Source organism: Cheilinus undulatus, linkage group 11, assembly GCF_018320785.1.
Source record: "Cheilinus undulatus linkage group 11, ASM1832078v1, whole genome shotgun sequence".
Classification (NCBI taxonomy): domain Eukaryota; kingdom Metazoa; phylum Chordata; class Actinopteri; order Labriformes; family Labridae; genus Cheilinus; species Cheilinus undulatus.
In genome coordinates this window covers 14,807,400-14,821,682 of record NC_054875.1, presented here as the reverse complement: position 1 = coordinate 14,821,682, position 14,283 = coordinate 14,807,400, and the positions used below count along the sequence as shown (strand labels likewise).

General features: G+C 40.9%; 1 protein-coding gene across 1 annotated transcript in view; it reads left to right on the top strand.

Annotated features, from left to right (window-relative positions):
* Positions 1-3,395: 3,395 nt before the first annotated feature.
* The window catches only part of bsna (bassoon presynaptic cytomatrix protein a), a 181,444-nt gene continuing 170,556 nt past the window's right edge, over positions 3,396-14,283 (top strand). Inside the window, exons 1-2 of the mRNA XM_041798685.1 lie at positions 3,396-3,403; positions 7,827-8,655. Coding sequence (XP_041654619.1) covers positions 3,396-3,403; positions 7,827-8,655 — 837 coding nt within the window. The remainder of the gene's footprint in view (positions 3,404-7,826; positions 8,656-14,283) is intronic.

Below are 14,283 nucleotides of genomic sequence, written 5' to 3'. Positions count from 1 at the left end.
GTCAGGCTATGTGCATGCTAACTATCTGGTTAAAGAACTTCAGCCTCACTGAATTGGTGCTCTTCAAGTCTGCTGACCTAAAATCCAAAGAATGTGGGACAAAGCAGCACTTAATCTGTCCACCAAAAGTTTTCATGTTTTCAAAAAATTAGAAACTGGATATGAAAAAAGAGTCAGAAAAGAAAATGCAGGGATCAGAGAAAAAGAGACAGAAATAATGGAGAGTTAGGTGGAGGGAAAGAAGGCAGAGCAAAAGGGGCAGATGGAAACAAATGAGCCGTATTAAAGCAATTCTGTCAACAGCCTTGAGTGGAGAAAAATGGCCGCAGTGCAGGAATAGAGAAGGAGGAGAAAATAGATGCATAGTTTGGGTCCACCAATAACCTAAACAGACTTGTTTTGCTTTAGGTTCAGAAGTGGGATAAAAAAATAGACCAGACTAGGGGGAACAAGATCAGGTAAATCCTGCTCAAATCTCTGTTTGCTCTGCATATCAACCAGAAGAGATGGATCCTCAGACTAACATCAATAAAAAGTGAAAGCACCTCCTCTGGGGGTTGTCTGGGATTGCAAATGAAAAACTGCAGTGAGGCAGTTGGCTGCAGTCTTACAGTCTCCTTCAGCTTTAATAACAGTAACAGGCTCATTGGTCAACCCATCAGCTGTGATGTAGTAATCCAATATATTCACTATGTGAGCATTACCTCAGAATGATAATCCCTTCCAGTCAAATTGCACACATGAAAAGTGAATGGGCCAAGACGGCCAAATTTCAGTGGAAAATAATTTCCACAAACTATTCCAGATGCTGGCAACAGGAGATAGTTGTGAAATCTCTGTAGAGAAAACAGATTTTTTAGTTGAATTTATAGCAAATATAGTGAGAAGGTAAGAAATCCAGAGCTAGTTGTTACAGTTCATGGACACAGTTCAGTGTCACCACTGTAGAAAAACAACCTTGAACAATGTTGTTTTTTAACATTAGTATTGGTATTTATCTATTTGAGTTGAACCTTATTAAGCACACTTAAAAGATCTCTTTGGATATATTGGGCCATAAAGGACACACTGGAAGATTCTTTTATTGCAAGATGAGGTGCCTTTTTTGTATTTCTGGGTAACAACTTTCCATCAAAATGTATGGCACGAGATGGGAATGATAGGGCCTTGAGTGGTTCAAAAGCTTAAAATACAAAAATTGTATACTTTAACTATAGGAGCTGAAATCAAGCGGCCAGTGAGATAAATATTACAATTGATGCCTTTTTCTGAACAGGGGCTGGCTTGTAGCATTCATTCAGTCAGGGCCACTTTGTCAAGAAGCATCCGATTTGTAGTTAAATATTTTCTTTGTTAGCAGTTATTAATGTAAACTTACCACAGCTATTTCAGTTTGGCATTGTGGCTGTTCTGGGACACCCCTGCCGTTCCACAAACACATGTTCCCGCCTTTCTTGTGCCTACGAGTAAAGCCTGAGGCAGGGAGAAAATCAGCACAAAAGCTCAGAGTAAAGCAGGCATCAGTGGCAACAGATGGTTAAGTCAGACACAGAATAAAGGAGGAGCTGGGGTGGAGGAAGGTTGCAAAAAGTGGCTTGCAGAGGGAGCAGCAAAGTGTAGCCAGGCTAGAAAAGTTATGGCAGCATGAGTGTGATTAGCCAATAGAATGCTTTGGGCCAATCAGCTGATGAGGACTTGTGTGAGATCAGCTGATCTCAACTATATAGCAGTCCTTGCCCCAATGGCCTGCCTGAACTAACCTTATATACTTGATTTGTAAGTGTTTATGAATGTCTGTACCAGTGTTGGGGTAACGCGTTACAAAGTAATCTGTAAGAGTACTCAGATTCCTTTTTTTGTTGTAACAACTAATGTAACATGTTAGTTTTACAATTCAAGTAATCCCGTTAGTAGTTACATTTTCATAAAAGTAATTACTGAAAGAAAAATCCCAAATTTCCTCTCTCTTCCGTGGCTTCAAAAAAGAGAAAGAAAAAAAAGGATGCTCCTTGAAGCATCTGCTCTGTTTGTGCTCCTCTCTTTCTCTAACGTGTTAGTTTTGGAAGTAGGTAACACAGTAACGTAACGAGTTACTTTCCTAAGTATGTAACGCAGTAATCTAACGAGTTAGTTCAAAAGTAACGCTACCCAACACTGGTCTATACAGACACTCTAGAAATGTCATAAACTGACATTACATATTTTATTTGTGTATTTCAACCATGTTTTCTAAGTTAAAAGTTAACTTTAAAAGGTTTGTCAGCGTATGAAAAATCTGTAAATAGGCAGGCTGGCTTCAGCTCCTGTTATCATACAGTGATTGCTGGCTTAAAGAGCACAACACGATCCCCACATTTGACCACTTTACTCCACTTTGGCTTCTGTCCTTAAGCCAAAGAGCTCTTTGTTTACATTTCTTTGTCCTTAATAACAGTGGTCACCAACCTTAATCCGTGCTATGGGCCGGTTTCGTGAAAGACAACATTTTCGTGGACCGGTCGTAGGCTCTGCTTATTTTCACTCTTTTTAGCTAGCTTTTGGGCCTAACTTTTGGGTATGATGTGACTGAGAAGCATCTTGACATGTTTCATGAGGTCAAAGAGCACGGATGACATTACAGAAGACAATCCGTAATCAAACATCTTGAAGATGTAAAATAAGTCATGAATTCTGTCTATGCATCTTGTCTGTGCAGCCTGGTAAAAAATTACCCATGGGCTGGTACCGGTCCAACACCTTGTGGTTTGAGGCCGCTGTTTTATAGGGTTAAACATCCTATCGTAAATTTTTTAAATTGAAGTACAAATTGCAATGCAGCAATGTTTGATTGTGTTGCTCTCAGTGGTTTGTCATCTGCTGCTGCTATTCATTCTCAGGGTTATTTTCCTCCAAAAAGGGGTGTGGTCATTCTACAGAGGAGGAAGTGATGCTTAATGATCTCATCATTATGTGATCTGACCACAAACACACTCTCCAAAGGACACAGCCCCTGACTTGGGAGATTACCAAAGTCTACCTAGATTCACTTCACTTTGACAATCTGGTGCCGAGCCCCCCCAGCAGGCCAAAAATGGTCACCACAGTGACAATGTCTAAGACATTACTTACATTTCCTGATTATAAAAAAGGTTCCTTTTTATCATTCTATGGGAATTGAGGAAAGAAGATAAAACATCCTTTCTGTCATTGTCCCTTTCTCCCAGCCTCTCTAATCGCCTGTCCCTGTCTTTGTCACTTACATTTGATTGGCAGACAAGTCTTATCCCTTTCGCCCACAATCAGATCCTAAATTGAGGGTTATAATGGGAGGGGTGAAATCACTTTGACTGAACAAGCATGTGTATTGGGTCATTAAAGCTGGTTCCGACAGTGATAAATGTCCCCAGCACGACACAATGGCGAAGTGAGTAAACACACAGAGAGAAGGACTGTTCCTATTATTTGGGATGTCACCTACATCAGCCTCAGTTTTTCAAACAATTAGTGCTGGGCTCTTCCTGAAAATGCAAAGCCCTATCTCCAGCTCTCATTGTTATGCACTTTCTCTTGTTCTTAGCCAAAATTTCCTATCACCCTTTCCCTCTTATTTTTTAAAACTTTTTTCATTCAGTTTATTTTTATTGTTAGCTCAATTCAATTAATGAATAAATGAAAAAAAACAGGAAAATGTCTCTGTCCATGATTGTGGAGCTCAAGGCTTGGAAAAAATGTAAAACTATTATTTTTGTTGCTGCCTTTTCCGTACTCACTTCCTTTGACTGGTAAAAACAAATGCCTCTGGTTCACTTCTTACTTGTGTGCCACAATAAAACATGAAAAAAGAGACAAACTGCAGACTGTAAAAATGATGAAGAATGACAGATGAAGAGTTATGTGACTGAACAAAGAGAAGGGGGAAGTTTGTTGAAAGAAAGTTTGAAAGTACACAGATAAACACAATAGAAGAGGAGATAAAGTCAGAGGCAAACGGGGAGATTTTGTCACTGCCAGACTGTCCACAAGAAGAAAACCTCAGTAAACGAGGAAGCAGCCTGGAACATTGTGACACTGGAGCTCAGTAAATCAACATTTCCAATTTCAGTGTGCTCTGACCATTTACAGCTGGCTTCACAGTGAGCCCAGACTCCTTCAATCAATGACAGCACAGCATGGGACAGAAGAATAGGGAGGAAATTTCTTCCACACACATACTATCTCATTTTGGGATGCTACAAAGTAATGCATATAATACACTCACTACAGCTGGAAGAAATCCTTTAGTATGATATCAATTATCTGTCAACATAAATTGAAAATACAGGATCCTGTTTTAAAAAAACAAAGCCAATATACATTTAATGGTAAAAGTATTAGGATGCCTGGCCATCACACCGACAGACACTGTAATGACATTGTATTCACATGTACTTATAAAAAAGGGGTTGGCCTCTCTTTTGCAGCTATGACAGCATGCACTCTTCTTGGAAGGTTTTCCACAAGACTTGGGAGTGTTTCTGTGGGATGCCCATTCATTCTGCAGAGCAGTTATGAGGTCAGTTACTGATGTTGGACGAGAACGTCTGGCTCGCAATCTGCATTTCAGTTCGCCCTCAAATTGATAGATGGGGTTAAGTTCTGGGCTCTGTGTGGGCCAGTCAGTTTCTTCCACCCCAAACTCATTAAACCATGTCTTCATAGTTCTTACTTTGTGTAAAGGGGGACAGTCAAGTTGGAATAGAAAAGGGCCTTCCCCAAACTGTTGCCACAAAGTTGGAAGCAACTCATTCCATGAAGCTCCTGCTGCACAGTTTTTGTTCTTATGTTAATGCCAATGGAATTCCTGAACATGTCTGGAATCAACAGAGTGTTGGTGACTTTCACACACCATGCACGTTGGCAGTCGTTGACTGTGATTTTACGTGGTCTTCAGCCTCATGGCTGAGTTGCTGTTGTTCCTAAATGCTTCCACTTTCTAATCATATCACTTAAAGTTGACTGAGGAATATCCCGCAGGGATGACATTTCCCTGTCATCTGTCTTATTGCAAAGGTGGCTTCTATCACAGAACCATGCTTGAAGTCACCGAGCTCTTCAGAGTGACCCGTTTTATATAACAATTGTCTGAAAATGGAGACTGCATGGCTGGGTGCTTGATTTTACACACCTGTGGCAACAGGTCTGATTGAAACACTTGAATTCAATAATTAACATCTGTGGCCAAATACTTTTGCCTACAAAATGTATTTCGTCTCCAGAAATCAAATCAGCTTCAGCAGAGATTTTCCACTCACCTTTAAAAGATAATACCAGGTGATTGTCAGAGGCTGTCTGATTATAGTCATCAAGTGTTATTTTATGGATGTTTTAAAGGTGCGCTCAGTTTGGATCCAGGTTAAAAGGAAAATAAAATAACTCCAGACGACTCTTTGAAGAAAAGCACTATAAGCTGTAGTGCACTGATTCTGCCACCTTTCAAGTTTAGTATAAGAACAACATAACTTCAAACACAGCCAACACAATTTGAGAATTTGCTAAATTTACTGTGAATGCTGCATCAAGTATTGATATAAATCCAAGCAGGTAGTGGCCACATTCAAACAGGTCACATCTAACACTAAAGTTACATGTATCATGCTTGTCGTTTCATCATATAAGCTGAACTGTGAAGATAACCAGTGCAAACTTCTTCAAACTTGTCTCTTTTTAGTTAGCATCCTCAGGCAGAGTTTTGTACCACTTTGCTCCCCTTCAGGTGTGTGATTGTGCTTGTGTCTCCTGCCTCAGGTGTGATGACTGTATGTTGTGCAGGTGTGCTATTTTCTGCCTGGAGTGTTTGTGTGCATGCTGTCATTTACACACAGTAGAAAATATGAATTCAGTGTGACTAGTCATTCTTTCTGCAGTCTGTAATGTTCCACTTTAATTTGTTGATGCCTGTGGAAGTTCAGGGTTTTTTTTCATGGCGTTCAGCAGCTACCAATGAATGAAACAGTAATTAATTTTCTGTGTTTAAAGATTTTTTATGCTGTTGTTTCTCTGGCAGTGAGCAGATAATTGAATTTGTTGGAATAAAGTGACAATAACTGAGCTGAATTCTCCTGTAGCGCCCATTTATTATACAATTCATTTAATAAACTATTCTTTCTGCTAAAAACTATGGTGGCATCCGCTAGTGCTGCTTAGTGAATTTAATCTGCCCCAACAGTCAAGTAGACTTGATCAACCTGCTTATCAAATTAAAATAAATTTATTACATCAAATTAAAAACATTACTGGCACAAAATGAAGATTGTATTATGAGATTAATAAAGTTTGGCTCTTTATCTGTCTATGACTTCCTGGTTTAAGAGAAACAAAAGCTTAAAGACAGAAAACAGTAGCTCCAATAAATTTGCTCCAGTTTTTGCTAAAGTCTTGCACAGAATTCAATTTCTTCGGGGCATATGTGACTTAATTGGGATAGTCATTTGCAGGTTTCTTTATTTTAGCCAGCAATTATAGATTTTCCTTGAAACAGCATCACCTCACATGCCAGATAGACTGTTTCACATCTCCATGCAATCCATCTGGGTAACATCCCACACTTACTTTTTGGGAAGGGCAGAACCTTGCAGAAAAAGATCTTGAAAGTAACGTGGACAAATACTTTGTCACATTCATAATGGACCAATCAGAGCACCAAAACATTTGATGTGGTGGGCATTGCAATGGAGAGCAAACTAAATAAGACAGTTTCTAGTGGTAGCTGTTTTCATTGTTCACTATTAGTGGAGCCAGTTGGTAGATGAAACCCTTGCCGAAGCAGGTTAGCAGAGGAGCAAAACCATCAAGGAGCTTTCACTGCACTTCTTAAATAAAGAAATGTTGTCTAGTTCTGATAAAAACAGCTGCTACAGCTGCATCAGTGCTCACTCATTTGTTGTCATTGTTTACCAGCTTGCAGTATAACTAGACCCCGCCCAAAACTACCGCCTCATTCTCCTCAAATGATGCAAGGAATATGATCAGTCCATCTGCATTGCATGATTTCTGTGGGTTGGTTTGAATTTTGAATGTTAAAATATGCACCTTCCTCTATGTGTTAAGCCAAAGGAAGTGCTGTGCCCTGTAGAAGTGAGCACAAAGCTGGCAACAAACCCAGAGGGAGTTTGATTTTGCTCTCTTTTCAGAAAGATTAATTTGAATAAAATATATTTGATATCTGCCAAATTAATGTTCAAACATTTCAAATTATTCTTTAAAGCACAGCTATATTTTCAATAACTACTAAATTGGCAACATACTTGACATTTAATGAACAGTGCTTTGCAGGCTTTCTGTGACCAAAGTATTATTTCAGGGGAAGGAGTTGAGCAAATGTTCATCTATGTCCCCATAACTTTTTTTAATTTAAAGACCATATGTTTAGTGTAATGTTTATGATCTCTATATCAGTGGTAGATTTGTCAGTCTTTCAACCAAAGGGTTGTTGGTATAACCCCAAGCTCTAGACACTTCAAAGTGTCTTTTAAACAAGATACTCCACCCCACATTTCTGGTGCTGCTACACAGACAACGTATGAATTTAAGTAACTGCAGTAGTACTGTTGGGGCAGTTACCACTTGGCGCATGGCATCAGTGTGTGAATGTGGTATGAATGAGTGACTGTAACATCAGAAGTCGTCAGAAAAGATGATACAAGCCCAAGTCCATTTACCATTTACCAAAATGTCTGTGGTCAAAATATTTAAATTTCTTGTGAGTGTTCAAGAAATTTAATAGAAATTACCTAATTTCCTAGAACTTACCAGCAACAAAATCACTGTTTTATGTTGATTTCTTTTCTTTTTTTGTCTCTCTCTTTCAGGGGTCAGATGGGTTCCATGGGTAGCCCCAAACCAGGCATGCAACAAGGAGGCCCTGGAGGAGGTGGCATGGGAGGAGGAGGAATGGGAGGCATGGGAGGAGGCATGGGAGGAGGAATGGGAGGAGGAATGGGAGGCATGGGAGGGGGAATGGGTGGCATGGGAGGAGGAGGTATGGGAGGCATGGGAGGAGGGGGAATGGGAGGAATGGGAGGAGGTATGGGAGGAGGTGGAATGGGAGGCGGTATGGGTGGAATGGGAGGCATGGGAGGAGGAATGGGAGGTATGGGAGGAGGAGGGATGGGAGGGATGGGAGGAATGGGAGGAGGAATGGGAGGAGGAGGAATAGGAGCTGGCATGGGCTCAACTGGAGGAATAGGGTCCAGAGCTGGCGAGCCCTACCGCCTGGCCACCCATGATAGTCCATCTTCCCCCCGACATATGCAGTCGAGCCAGGGGTCAGGCATGGGTCAGGGTACAGGGTCTGGCCACGGGATGGGACACAGCCCAGCTGGGTCCGGCATGGGAGGCCATGCAGGTCAAAGTCCTGGTCAGCATGCATCCCGTCGAAACCTTCAAGTCGACTTCAGTGGTTCAGGGGGCTCCAGAACAGGCCGGTCGCCCTCAGTGTCACCTGACCGTGGCGTGACGCCCACCTCGCCCTACTCTGTGCCACAGATTGCACCAATGCCAAGCAGTAAGATGTGCCCCGTGTGCACCACCACCGAGCTGTCCAACCCACCGGCTGTACCCAACTACAACACCTGCACCCAGTGCAAGGCCACCGTCTGTAACCAGTGTGGATTCAACCCCAACCCACACCTCACTGAGGTAAGTCTGACAAGGACAAGAGTGTGTTTATCTATGTATGTATGCACAGGATGGTTTACACCTTTATTTTCCTCTCATGTCTGCCCTTATTTCATCCCCTAAAAATGTGTGCAACAGAGAAGATGAATGTTGTTTTCTAGCTGCATAAATGGAATCAATAATTAAATAATGCTGATTTATCGTGAGAGACTCAGCATTCAGGTATGAATTTAATTTAATCCTTTCAGTGGACAGATGCCACTTCTGATTAATGTTTTAGGTTGAGATGATAAACAACAAACAAACATGGCTAAAGTTTAAGTTTGGAAGCAGATCCAGCAGAGACAGATGGGAGAGAGATTTCTCCGGCCAATTGCTGAAGGGATCAAGGGATGAGACAGAAAGAGAAGTTTTAGCTTTTTGCAGAAGGTACTTTTGATTTCTTTGCCAATAATGCACCTTTGGCTTAACTGAGATTGAATAGAGGTGAGTGAATAAAGTGGATGAGTCAATGCAGAGAAAGTGATGGAAGAAGTGAGAGATGGGTCGAGGCGAGGGAGATAAATGAAGTCAGGAAAAGAGAAAGAGAGAATGAAAAGCTAGGAGAAAATCACAAGTTCAAGGGATATTTCAGTATTTTTGAAGGTGTGCTGTGTAAGGTTCTTGGCAACAGTCGTAGCATTCACCTCCAGAGATTTCAGTGAGCATTTCCTCTTTAAGGTTGACGTGCTTGTGGAAGTTTGGCTATACAGCGTAACAGATTCTCTCAGCATGATTCGGCGAGTTTTGGGTAAAAATGGGCCAAAAAACAATGTTTGCTCAATTGTATGCTTTTAAAACATAATATTTTTCACCCTGAAAGCCTCTGTGTTTGGCATTATTTAGCAGCTTCAGCTACCGGCTACGTACTCTTCCAGCTCAGTGTATCTGATCAGCTGTGTTGGTCGGCAGGCTTTGTCGGAGGAAATAACAACAAACTAAACTGCTAACACAGGTGTTAACAGCACCCTAAATGGGTCAACAGAGTTCAAAAGTAGGTGGACAGTGGCAAAGATGGGTTTGAAGTGGCAGTAATGGGCAGAAAAAAAATGTGGAAATTGTTTAAAAGTTAGCCCTGGTGACCAGTGTACCCCACCTCTCGCCCAATGACATCTGGGATAGGCTCCAGGCCCCCCCGCGACCCTGAACGGGATAAGTGGTGTAGAAAATGGATGGATGTATGTATGTTTAAAAGTGGAAAAAATGACTTACAAGCACCAGAAATGGACTTGCAATTGAGTGAAATTGAATAAAAAATTGGAGACAAATGAGTTAAAAGAGGCAACAATGGATTTAAAGGGTCAAAATGGGTGCAAACAGTTCTGAAAAGGGTTGAAAATGTGCAAAAATGTCCTGAGAGTGCCAGAAATAGGGGGAAAGGTGGTGAAATGGGATTAAAAAGAAGATAAAATGGGTTAAAAGTGGCAGAAATTGGCAGAATAAAAGTGAAAAAAATGGGTTAAATTGTTGCAAAAACTGGTCTAAAGTGACAAAAATGGGTAAACTAGGCAAAAATGTTGCAAATCTGATAAAAACAAAATGGTAAACAATTATTGCAAAAGTAGGCAGAAAAGTGGTTAAAAGGGATAAGAAAATAAATTATTTAAACATCAGAACACAATATTAGTTTGACACACTTTTCAGCTCCAAAATGAAGTTAGCACAAACACTACTGATCCAACACACATGCAATAATATCATCAATAAATCACAGATGGGTAGGTCCCATTCTCTGGGTTTATCAGGGGTGCAGAGAAATCTGTGGGAAGGTCTGCCCGTCTCCAGTGCTGAATAGCCTAGAATCCCCAAATGTGTCATAATAAAAGGGGCAATGCTCACTGAAATCACTGAAGGCTTATGCTACTGATGTTGCCAAGTACCTTATACAACCCACCTTCAAAAATAAGAAGCATCCATTTAACCAAATCTCATCTGTTTTAAAAATCTTAACATGATTTTCTAAAAGTCAGAAAAAATATGACACAAAGTTTTGACTTTCATTCATTTATGCATCTATCTTAGGGGTAATGAAATCTTAAAATAGCACATGAATGATCAAAAGAATGAGAGCATGAGAGTATAGAAGCCATGCGTGTGGTGTATGCACAATGTACTGTTGGTCTTTGTGTATATTTGTGATAGACAGTGAGTGTAAAGGCTCAGCAAGTGGCAGTAATTCCTTCCTGAGGCGCTGACAGAATCTCCATTAATGTGCCGGAGCAAGACACATGGGTCGTGACAGTATGTGTGTGTGCGTGTGTGTATATGTGAGTGTGTGAGCTCATTGTGCTAAGGTGTGATTCAAAGACAGAGCCAAACACTGCAGTATTAGCATTCAGGGAGAGGTGCAGGGAAGGGACACTGAAAATAAAGGAAGAAAAGAGGGGTTAATGTATTTTAACATTATTCAGAGATGCATGGTGGGGTGAAGAGGAGAGGGGAGGTTAAGAGGCATGCTTTGATTGAGAGGAAGCTGACACTTGGTGACAGGTTCAAACTATCAGAGCAGTGTCAGAGACTGGTGATAAATATGAAGTCTCAGTCTCACTGGGCAGGCAGGAAAGGCTTCAGACAGGTAACAAAGCACACAATATGCAGAATCACAAGGCTATACATCTGATATATTAGCTATTCTGGCACCCATTGATTCCCGTTGATGTCAGGTCTGGGGGCGCATCATTGGCAGACAGCACAATAAACACTCTGCTAGGTTAAACAAACCACTGTTTGTTGTTGTTGTGTCTCACTTTTTATTTGCTTATGTGAGGGAGAACACGAGTGCCAGGATCATCCATGTGTACCCGTACATCATTTACCCTAACGCTCAATCCTAACTAATTACTTACTTCAAGTCTTTATTGTCATTGTGCAAAACAGTGAAGCAGAAAAGCATCTCCCTGAGCAGCGGAGTGTAGATAAAAGCAACAGAATTAGGATAAATTAGAAAAAAATAGTGTTTAAATAAAATGAGTAATCAAAAGGCATGCCGATCTTACACGGTGGAACAAAACTAAGAATAAAAATGAAAAATTATTAAGTGCATACTTTTTATTGCTAAGAGGCAATAGTAAATGGTTGTAAGAGAGAATAACACCGAACTAGTTATTAAAGGTGATTTAAAAATTCATTTAGATAAGAGGCTGTTTGCAGGTTCATACATTTTGTGATAGAAATTCTGGTGTTAATAAGTAGAGACCCACTTAAAGGGAAACTGATACCAATTTTAGAAGGAGAAATTCACAGACAAAGAAGACTGTGGCTAATAAAGTGAGTTTTAACCAGAAATGAAAACAGACTTTCCTGTGTTCACAGGATTTGCACTGATATGACTATTAATCAGCCCAAGGATTACACCTCTGTTTCACCAGAATTACTGGTCAGTTAACCTTTTCATTAATATTTCTTGTCGGGTCATGCCCACAATCCCAGTCAAAAGCTCTTTCTAAACTGTAATGCAACTGTCTGCCAATAGTAGTCACTGTAGTGATAGGCAGTGAGATCAACACAATGCAAACAGTCCAACAAGTTACGCAACTCCATGTGAACATGTAGCAGCAGCAGTACCTACAGCTTATTTAAAAACCCAACAGCTGATGGAATAGATGGCCTTGGGTATCTGTTAGATTTGGCCCTCCTGGCATAAGTAAACCTCCTCTCCAATGGCAGAAGTCAAACTCTGCATGCAGAGGGTGTTGAGGGTCTCCAAGGATGGCCTGCGCCTTCTGAGTGGCCCTTACATGAAAACAACCAAGATCATTCAAGTCAGTTTTTCTTAACCGCGCTGAGATGACCAAACCAACAGATATTTCCAAGGTTAAAATGGAACTCCATTAAAGACGAGTAAAACATTTTTAAAAGAGATCTTTCAACATTAAATCCTTAAAGGTCAGGCAAAGGTCAGCTTATTATCAAGGATGGTGCCCAAGTATTTGCTGGTGCACTAACCTAAAATGCGGGTTTAGTCTCACATATACAGTTCTGTGCAGAACTTCAAGGCATGTTCAGGCCAAAAATTGAGGCTGAAGTAAGGTGCAGATGTGGCAAGAAAGCCACCTGGGAAAGAGGACTGACACAACCCTAGTTGTACTCTAGATGTCCTTGCATATTACCAGGGGGACTGGAAAATAATCTGTTGAAAAAGTCCACATCTTTAGGGCAGAGTTAAGGGTAAATTTGGCTAGTGAGCACTGCCTAGGGTACTGTCTGGGCGAGTAGTAAGGTCGCCATGAGCCCCTGGGGGTGTTGATGTCCCGGCATATCATTGGGGTGAGAAGGCCGGGACGAGAAAATGCTGATAAGCTTGATTTTGGCTGTCGAGTGTTACACATGTATGTGAACATATCAAGCCTGACTCTGGTCACCCCCTCCTCCCCCTCCAGCCCTGAGTTGTGGCACATATGACCCTCTGATGAAACCATAGCATCTTACAGACCTAAAACCTATGCACATGACTGTATGCATACTCACATTTAACCAAGGCAGTCTGTAATGATTGGCAGCCCAGTTAGTAGACGTAATCCTGCAAAGAGAATCATAGACTGGCAGTGCTCGCACAACCAACCAGGGATACCCCGAATGATGGGCAGTCAATCATAATTAGGTGAAATGATCAAAAATATTGGAAATATTACTGGGAGTCACTGAAGCAATCTTCTGGTTAATACCTGCTGCTGTTGTTGATACTGCTGCTGCACAGTTCTTGACTTAAAGCAGCTGTGTTAAAATCCCCCAAACTTTGAGTCCCTTAAGTTAAAAAATATCAATCCACTATGAGGCTGTTAGGTAAAGGTTAAGTCACATGTGTTCAGATACAATGCTGCCAAGAAACTTTAATAAATGCAAGTCCTTGGATGGGAAATTAGTTTTCTAAGCATTATGAAGTAAGTATAAGTATGCATAATCTGAACAGTATCACATCGGTGATTGGCCAGTCACTCATAGGTGATTGGTGACTTATTGTAAGAAACCTAATCAGAGCACCCCTCAGTGTAAGCCACATGCAACCAACTTCACAATGTTTACCCACTGCCACACTCGTCCTGTCTTAAATAAATGGTGCTTACTTTTTACTATGCCTTGAGTCTTTTCTGAATAAGTCAACCAAAGGTCATTATGACCTGCTTTTAACCAGATTTAAAAGCATCAGCCAAGGAACATCACTTGATAAGACTACATATAAAGTTAAAGAAGATTTCTATCTTAATCAGCCTACATTGTAGGAAACACTGATAGCATTTTACATCATCTCATATAATAGTGAGGACTACCAGCCTCTAAGCTGTGATTCTCTGCTGCACATACTGATAGATAGTGCTGAGAGTATTCAAGTCTGGTGGGACCGTACATACAGTAGTTAACTGATAAACCGCTCAGACTCAGTACATTTAATTTCAAATCCAATCTTTCTGTTTGCTCCCACTGCATGATTGTGCACCACCTTCTGTGTGCGTTGTTTGTTCCAGCCATCAGGGAGGACCACATCCCTGTGGAAGAGTCTCTAAAACATAACATAGTACAGCACTGCTCAAAACAAGTAAATCAATATTTGTATAGTAATGTGATATAGTATCAGGAGTTTGTACATGGTGTTTCATTCTGCAATTGAGCAGA